At 43.9% G+C, this 8,947-nt stretch overlaps 1 protein-coding gene across 1 annotated transcript; it reads right to left on the bottom strand.

Moving 5' to 3' along the window:
• Positions 1 to 3,665: 3,665 nt before the first annotated feature.
• On the bottom strand, positions 3,666 to 8,463 carry LOC139568664 (neuronal pentraxin-1-like). The gene is made up of 5 exons (XM_071390655.1): positions 7,920 to 8,463; positions 7,224 to 7,431; positions 5,974 to 6,218; positions 5,511 to 5,690; positions 3,666 to 4,899 (listed from the first exon to the last, which is right to left on the bottom strand). The coding sequence occupies exons 1-5, from the start codon at positions 8,349 to 8,351 to the stop codon at positions 4,678 to 4,680; spliced, it is 1,287 nt and encodes a 428-aa protein (XP_071246756.1). The 5' UTR covers positions 8,352 to 8,463; the 3' UTR covers positions 3,666 to 4,677.
• Positions 8,464 to 8,947: the final 484 nt, after the last annotated feature.

Genomic DNA, 8,947 nt, shown 5'->3' with positions numbered 1-8,947 from the left:
TGCTCAGTACTGAGAGAAAATATATGTGCGAACCAATATTTCTCAGGCTGATTCTTTCATTGCAGATAGTTATTTATGAGCGGTTGACTGGAGATCCATTGCATTGTGGGACACTGATTACAAAACGTAGCTCTGTAAAGAGGGTTGGAGCCTGAATTGGGAAGTAGGGCACCTCATTGTTAACCTCTATGGTATGAGAAATAACAGATGTTTACATATAGGCAAGAGGGGTGCCCTAAAAAATGGTGCTTGCCCAGCAAAACGTTATCTAATGTAACTCAGCATATAAAGGCAGAAATCCTTACACTAAAGTCTATTACTGTTTTCATATTGTCCTTGTAGAGTTTGTAATTTTATTGAATGGTTTGTCTGTTTGAATTAAGATTGAGGGCATTGATTTATGGATTGGTTAATTATTCATTACTTAAATTAGGATCTGAAATTACAGTTATCCGGATCAATTCAAGTCTAGGTCAGTTTGACAGGAAAGTTATCATGTTATATATGAGATTTCATGTCTTTCATAGGTTGATCCTTCGACTGATTTCTATCAGCTTTTCAGATCAGTTATTTACATTTTTCAAGGGAATGTATGCCGGGTACAATTGATGACGTGTCCTGGCACAAAGAATATTCAGATGACCACTTCACAAATCCACGGTCGTACTCTAGCAATGCACTACACCACCTCTACAGCTTAGCAGCATTACGCTAGCAGGGAATTAGTGAGCAGCGTAGTAATCAGCAGCCCCAGTGATTATGATGGCATGGCCAGTCGGCCATTGACGGGTGCTTTGTGGTGACGTCAACTGAGAGGCTGGCTATAAACTTATACTGTGGCAGTAGATCACCCTCCCTCCTCTCCTCTCCTTTGACCCTGCTGTTGTTAGGACAGTATAGTGGAGCCTCATCCCTTGTCAACGTGCTATTTGGGTGATTCTCAACCCTGTCCTCGGGCCACCAAGCCACTTCCACTTCTAATCTATTTCAGTAGTAGCACACCTGCTTAAACTAATCAGAGGCTTGGTGATTTGTTGACTAGTGAATTGAGTGTGTAGGATGTCCTAGTCCTGGACTAAATAAATATATTGAGTGAAACATAGCAGAGTATTTACAGGGGTGTTCAAAAGGGCTGGGCACTCCCATATCAAAGCAGGGGGAGCTCCCTGCAGAGGTGTCATGCCCATAGGGGGCACAAGGCGAAGTTCCCCCTCAGATTTGTCCTCTTTTAAATTTTTCAGATGTTAAATTGATTACAAAATGTAATTTTTAAGACCACGTTTTATCGTAATTATTGATAAAAATATCTGTCAGTGGCATTTTGCTGAGGGGGCACACTTACTGGACCAGGCAAAGAGTACCCCCTCCCCCATTCTCCCTAGTAAGTGGTTCCTTCCAAGGTGTACCATGGAGCAAAGAAATGCTAGGCAGGACACTAGATGCTTTAGTGCAGGGGTGTTCAACTCTTACCCTACGAGGTCCGGAGCCTGCTGGTTTTCTGTTCTACCTGATAATGAATTGCACACACATGGTGTCGCAGGTCTAATTCAGTCCCTGATTAGAGGGGGGGGGGATGAAAGAACGCAGTGGAACTGGCTTCGAAGTCCAGAGTTGAGTTTGAGGGCTCTAGTGCATGCAGACAGTATCATTAGTGGAGGAAGGAGAGTTGAGTGACCACACAGAGCGTTTGATTTGATTTCAGCTGCCGGTGATTCGGCATGACTCGTAAGCAATGTAGCCTATTGATTCCTTCTTGATAAATAAATAAAATGAACATTTTGTTTTGTTGTTTCTCTATAATACTAGCCACCTACTGTAGCAAATGTATGAAGTTTGCTTTAGCTAGCCACCTAGATAGCTTCCCGATCTCCCAACCTCTTAACTAGCAACCAAGCCATTTCAGGCTGTCAATCAAGTTAGAGTAGCTTGTCAAACTATCGTAGCTGGCATGCCTGCTGGCAAGGTTGCTACAGTAGACTTTAGAAAATACTCAAATTGCTTTAATTCTTGGGCTATGATGCTATATTCCAGTGTTGTATTAATCTCCTAAGGCTTAAAAGTTCTTAAAGAATCAATGTGCATCTTTAATTAAAATAAAGAGGTATGATTATATAACCTATGCAGAAAAATAGACATCTTTTTTACATAGAAATAGGCATAATGATTATGGCTGGAGATTTAAGGAAAAAGCTGTTTCAGGTGTTTCAAAAATGCTAAATTCTCACATTTATCAGCACCCCTCCGGACCACCCCCCTCCATCCTAACTTACTTTGCGCCCCCTCTAAAATAATGGATGGATGACGCCCCTGGCTCCCTGTGTTGAACATGTAAAACAAGCTCCCCCATAAGTTTTGAATTACTGTTGGTTCAACCCACTAGTTTTAGGCCACCCCCTAGACTCATTATGCAATTCCAACCTTTCTCCAGCATTGTTTACCAGTCCAATGTACTCTCTCGACCCTTCAGAAACAGGCCTCAGGTGTAACCAGTCCAGTTTGGTGTGTGTTCTGTATGAGGGTGAAATTATGATAGTGAGAAGAGCAAGGACGCCTGTTCTCTAAAGGAGAGCTCCCACCTCATTACTTTGTTGCTGGGCTCTTGACCTTGGGTAAGAGGTAGTGCACCTTGGGAGAATGAGTCTCTGGGTCAGTGAGGCTGTGAGGCTGTGTGTGAATGTTCTGTCCGACCTAATGAGGGTCTGTCCTCTCAAGGGACCTCTTTCTCTTTCTGTCAGGGACTACATCTCCCATATCTCCCTCTGGCTACCTACTAACTAAGGCCTATAGCCGCTCATTGCTCGCTATCTGATCAATGTTGGCCCTCAGGGAAGATCATTTTTCTAACTGGTCTTTCAAGAGAATTTCCCTCCCAGTTCTCCCTCTGGATAACTAACTACCCATGGGATTTATAAGTAACGGCCATAGATTTCTATGGTAACAGCAAGCCAAGCATGATGGTGCAAGCTGCACAATTTCTCCAAAAGCCAAGAGGCAGAGTTAAATGTGGGTGCTTCTCTGAGATGTTTGTTACACCATCTGCTACGTGGGTGATAAGGAATATTAACTGACTCGGCTCAATGGAGTAACTGTCAAAGTACAAGACCATCAGCATCCAGGACTGCAGTGTTTTGTTATGTGATAGGAGAGGAGAGGATGGCACTTAACACAACACTGTAAATTGATACAGAACAAATAGAGCAGTATAGGCTACAGTATAGCATGGTGCTTTCTGTAGGTTTGGTTCAGGTTGCATTGCAACCGATTGAGCTGACTCTTGAAAAGGGGGGGTGATATGACTTGGCGTTTTCTTCTTTCGACGGCCTCGCTTTCATTAGGGCAGAATGTGCGCGCCTCAAACGCACAAAGCATTTGGGAGTGTTGTCTTCTGCAGTCAGCTAAAAAGAGACACCACACACATTGTTTCGGTTGTTCCCAGCACCTCTCTGACCTTCAGTCTGAGTTCAGGCGTTTTTTCACTTATCCAGCACTAACATCTTTCTCCTACACCATGTGGCAAGATTAAATCAGATTTAACCAGCAATAATTATCGTTCTCTCGCTTGCTCTCTGTTTCTCCCTTTCTCTCCCACATTATCCCGCTCTCTCTCTCTCATCCACACCGTTTTCTGCATACCATTAATGCCAGCCCATGAATACACTTTTAACTCTTATGTATCACAATTTTATTTAGAAAATTAGATCTTTTTCATATCTTTCAGTGTTGCCATGCTTGGAGCATATAACAATCGTGTAGAAAACCACCCAGTCCCAGAAAGGATAGTCAAGCAGATGTGGACGATGATGTGGCAGCGTTCTGTCACTCAGTCATGCTGTTACTATACAGACACCGTAACATTCCGAATACAGATACCGGTAGTACAAACACCTGCCCAAACACGTCATCATATCCGTGAACAAACCTCAATTAAATCACATTTATCAGAATAATAACAAGATACTCTCCCACCCTTCCTCAAAATAAACTATACATATAATTTGCAACATAAAAAGAATGTGCTGAATATTTGCACCTGCCCAAGGCACCCAGGCTTTGTAGCATGTTGGCAATTAACGACACTCGTTTACAACACTTTGAAGCGAACGACAATTACAAATGATTTCTACAGTCCGACTTTGCAGTGTCCTTCAACGTACCCTCGGCGTCCTCTCTCTACATGGCTCTCGTCATTCACAGTGCAAGATCCGGAGGGGTGGGTGAGGTTGAGGGATTTGTAGGGCGCTGTATCATTTCACGGCGTCAAATACTGACAATACTTGGACAGACAGCGTGAGTTCCACTCTAGAGGCTGGCTCCATAAATTCCGCACTGTGCTGTGGATTGTCCAACGTAAGGCGTGGATTGCCCAGCTGCCAGTCCAAGACAAAATAAGCGAATCAAAAAAGCTGAAGTGCGCTTGCAACAAAACTCCAATAGAAAACCAAACAAACAGATACCAACACTGTCCAACTGAGGTTTCCAAGACGAATTCGATTTTTCTCAAGATCAAATAAAGTTGTTTCGTACATAAATATCTAGTAGAAATCCCAGGTTTAAGCTTATCATTAAATACATATCAAATCGTCTTTAACGAACGGCATTAATGAAGACAAGAACGACAGAAGCTCAAAAGAAATACAGATATGTCGGATTGGCCTTGGTTTCATGTCGAAATGCAGTTCAGTTGAGCGCACGGCACGGCTCGAATGTCCACTTGGTAGCTCCACCGAATATTTCAATGTTGGACTCCGACCAAGAGAATACGTTGCCAGTTTGCGCTTTGCTGTTGCAGGTTGCCAGGTTATACATCTCCCCGACGGAAAGCTTCCTATCCCACATGTTGAGATTTGCTAGCTCACCCACATAAGCTTGTGTCGCGTCGAAACCTCCCCCCAGCGTGTCCTGTGGAGCAACAAGATGACAAGTTCAAGGTTAGTGGCGCGCGGACTTTCTTTTACGCGTGGCCAATCTATTACAAATGTGTGTACTAGGCTAATCATACTGTACTGTATTTGGAAGGAATACAATTGTCCTATACCATGGAAATGCATTGATTTCTATTTATAACTGTCATAAAACTACAATAAAAAGCAACCACTCTTCGTGACAGTTCCACCACCACAGAAGCCCAAATGTAACCATTAACATGTTATTTGCTTTGCATGACAAGATATGCCTACTACTCTTTAATTGCTAAAGATTTGCTACTTTTCTATCTGAAGTGGATTGTGTATTGTCCCAATTGAGTGGGGATATTCCCACAATATCTAGCTCGAGGGCCTTAATTAAATGGCTACGTCTTAATTGACAATTTCGTCAAGGTCTCTCAACTTTTCCATTACAGTATATGAATATTCCTCCCTCTGATCAATGGAGAGAGAACGTGCTCTGATATTTTCATTACTAATGGATATCATTATTTCCCCCAGGCCATTTATCTCAATAATATATCACGACTTGCATACCAATGTAATCATAAAGTTAGTTCATCCTCATTTAGTGAACACTCTTACCTGCTCTTGTCCCAGTACGAGGACACCCTGCGGTTTGATGGGATGGTATGGCGCCAGATTCTCTCCACTGCCCCGCAGCACTCCGTCCTGAAACGCCTCCCACATCCCGTCGCGTGTGGTCCAGGTGATGCCGATGTGATGCCACTTCCCGTCGTTGATGATGAACGGCAACTTGGCCACCTGCAGCATGGACAGCGCACTCATTACTATATGTTCAAATAGGCCTGGCCTACAACTAATGACTGCTACGGTTTTGAATGTTTTCAGACATAGCACTGGCTATTAATGCAATATTTGTATAATTAAGTTGCTTGTCACGTCTCCATAACTTTCCCAGACATTGCATAATGCTGCGTAGTTTAATTTGCTAGTCTGGCACACCACATGTACGCATGGCGATCTGTCCATTTTGCCTATAACCAAATGCTGTGTAGAATATGCCATTTCTGTCAGCGATCATTACCTTATCATTGATGAGTATCTCCATCGGGTTATTTCCCCACTCAATCAGCACCAGCTCGTTGGCCTGCCCTGAGACAGCGTAGGAGAAAGGTGTGCCCACCCCGGGTGACGCGTTAGATTTAATCCACATACACACGGTGAAGGCATACATCTCCGGCAGGGTTCTCTTGGCTTTGGCGTACATGTAGTTGGTTCTCAACGGGAATGTCAGCTGGAACTTGTCCAGTGGTCTGTTGTCTTTCCCACCTGCGGACGAAACATAGGTCTACTTGTTTACCTTTCAGTGATTTATATCATTTGCATTGCACTCATAGACCTGTTATAGTCTGTTATGTCATATCATGCGATTGATTGATTGATTGATTGGTTTATCCGTATACATGGTTTGCTCCACCAGTAGATATTTTCGATCCCTAAATAAAGGTTTTCTCCTTTATTTTTAGTTTGACGATGCTCTGATTTATATAATTGGTTTAGAACAGACTGTGCATCTCTCCCCTAGACTATTCTCTGCGGTATGATGTGACCACGTGAGAAGGGCAAACAGGGACTCTCTCTCTCTCTCTCTCTCGCGCGCGCCATCCCTTCCTAACCTCCAACCCCCTCATTCTCCCAATCCCTTTGGGGTTGTCAGTAAGGAACTAAACCTTGATCGATGTTCCAAAATGCGCCTGTCTGTCTCCAACACTGTGCGCGCTTTATCAAGCACTGCGCACATCGTTAAAACCCTCTGGTAAAGTTCCTGCGCCGCTATGTCCCCTACAAAACTAACGACTCTCGTTCACAGTCACTGGAAATAAAGCGATCATTGCCTGTCGCTCCATGACACGTGAATTATTATCCCAGCGTGGCATCACTGTGTTAATATGATATATGCAAAGCAATGCAGCTACCTCCTTCTCCCATCTCCCCTTACGCACTGTGGTGAGAGCTGCGCTGCGGCACTGTCTGTATTGACAAGCTACTGTGGTATGCGGGTTTGGAGTGAATCCTCATGTGGGCCAGGCAATTAACCAAGTGAAATGCAGGGTTGTTTTTATAAATTGGCATTGTTTTAGACATATAAACCATTGAGCGAGCCAATTTCACCACATTTGGATGATTCTTTTTTTACTATTAAAACTTTATGCACACATTATTATCAAAATAATGTAATCAGTTTAGTCGTTTTTATAATCATTCACATGAACAGAACTATTATATTGACTGTGTACATTTGGGCATGATCTCTTTGCGTCATAGCTCACTCACCTTTCTCTAGGTCCGTTATCCGGTGATGCATGGAAGTCAGCGTGGACTCCACTCGGTTCCGCTGGTCCGTATCGTTCTTCTGACCCGGTTTGGTCTCCTCCAGGGTGTTGACCCGGGACAGCACCTGCTTCTCCATATCATCAATCTTGTTCTGAAGCAGGTCTTTCAGACTATTCGCCTGGGCCGTACCGTTGTTTCGGCTGTATTGCTGTATAACGGAACAAGGACAGAGGAACAGACAAGATGAGACGATTAAAATAACTCTGGGTTTAAATAAACACTCCTACATGTGCGAGGCGGGACTCGTCGTGGGTAAAGCTCTGGTGCTTAGCTCGTTTGTGGAGGGCTTACTGCCTCGGCAATTTGCATCAAATGCATAAATTGGTCCAAAGATGAGGCGTCTATCTGTCCTTATCAGGAGTGTGGCGCTGCTTTATGTAGTGCTCTAGAGTAATTACTTTATGTCTGGATGCGGAAAAATAGCTTTATATAGGTCTATAGCATTTGTGACTGGACTGAAATAACCCTATAGCAAGCAATTCACAACTATATAGAGCACTTATAACTAGCACATTGAGCACTGTTGGCTATGCAACCAACTGAGCCGATTGGAAACGCGTAAAAAGGATTCAAAGTTGATTGAAAGCTCAACCTTACTAGCTCAAAATAGGGAGGTCAAACAACACCAATGCATACCTCAAGATTCTCCAACCTCTGTTTGAGAGTCTGTAAAGTCTGTCCTAGTTGAGCGAGAGTGTCCTGAGGACCCCTTGATACGTCCCCCATAGTGTTCTTGGCGCCCGGTACTATTCTCCGGCCTCCCGCTCCCGCCTCGGGCAGACTCTGGCTCTCACACCGGCTCAACTTGGACGTTAGTTCCCTGATTGTCTCCTTTTGGTTCATAATGGTCTCCTTTTGCTGTAACACGGTCTCCCTCAATTGCATCACTGTCGTCTTCAAGTCCTCCGCCGGACCGCTGTTCTGCATCGTAGCCGCGCACAAGTCCATATCCTTGGGCACAGACGTGCAAATAAACTGGGTCTGTCCGAAGTCTTGCGTCGACCCCTCCAAAACCAAGAAAGAAAGTAGGAAAAGTTGCCAAGAGTGTCCCTCCCTGATTCCAGGCATGTTTCCTGGCGTGTGTGCGGTGTTGCAGCCGCTAAGTGTGTTTTCAGGCAGTTGGTTTCAACACCACGGAGCTATCCCCTGTCTATAGCTGTGAGGTTTCAGCTCTGCTTGTCCTAGTTTTTATAGGCTAGCCACAGCCGGGATGAGGGCAGCGTTGAGGCAGGTTCTCTGCAGCACAGTGGGGAGGAAGCAGGTTGTGCTGCTTAATCACGTCCAGCCTTTTATTTAAGGTGGACCGAGGCGATTGGAAGCATATTATATATGTTTTACACCACTGCATAACGTGAGTCGTGTACAATTATGTCCATCAGGCAATGCAGGGCCGAGTAAGATAAAGCACTGCCACTAAGCCTATACTGTTTTAGGATTGAGTTTCTTAGGCTGGCTATTATCATGGTCTGCAATTCACATTTACAAATACAGAAGTGAGAATAGGAGAAGATGAACTGGTTTTACCAGCGGTAAATATCTTGTAGATAGCAGTCTGCTTTACATTCTTTACATTCTGAAATTGAACTGGCATCCACCCCAACATTATTTTTTATTAGAATAAACTACAGTCGTTTCGAAGTCATATATCAGTACAGTGCATTGAA

Source organism: Salvelinus alpinus, chromosome 2 (genome assembly GCF_045679555.1).
Source record: "Salvelinus alpinus chromosome 2, SLU_Salpinus.1, whole genome shotgun sequence".
Lineage (NCBI taxonomy): Eukaryota > Metazoa > Chordata > Actinopteri > Salmoniformes > Salmonidae > Salvelinus > Salvelinus alpinus.
Note: the sequence above shows the minus strand (reverse complement) of the source record. Positions and strands in the feature narration are given on the sequence as shown.

Coding starts and splice junctions, on each gene's coding strand:
- LOC139568664 (XM_071390655.1), bottom strand. CDS start 8,351: ATGCCTGGAATCAGGGAGGGACACTCTTGGCAACTTTTCCTACTTTCT. Junction 6,219..7,223: donor GATAACGGACCTAGAGAAAG/GTGAGTGAGCTA, acceptor TTTCGTCCGCAG/GTGGGAAAGACAACAGACCA. Junction 4,900..5,510: donor TCGTACTGGGACAAGAGCAG/GTAAGAGTGTTC, acceptor GTTGCTCCACAG/GACACGCTGGGGGGAGGTTT.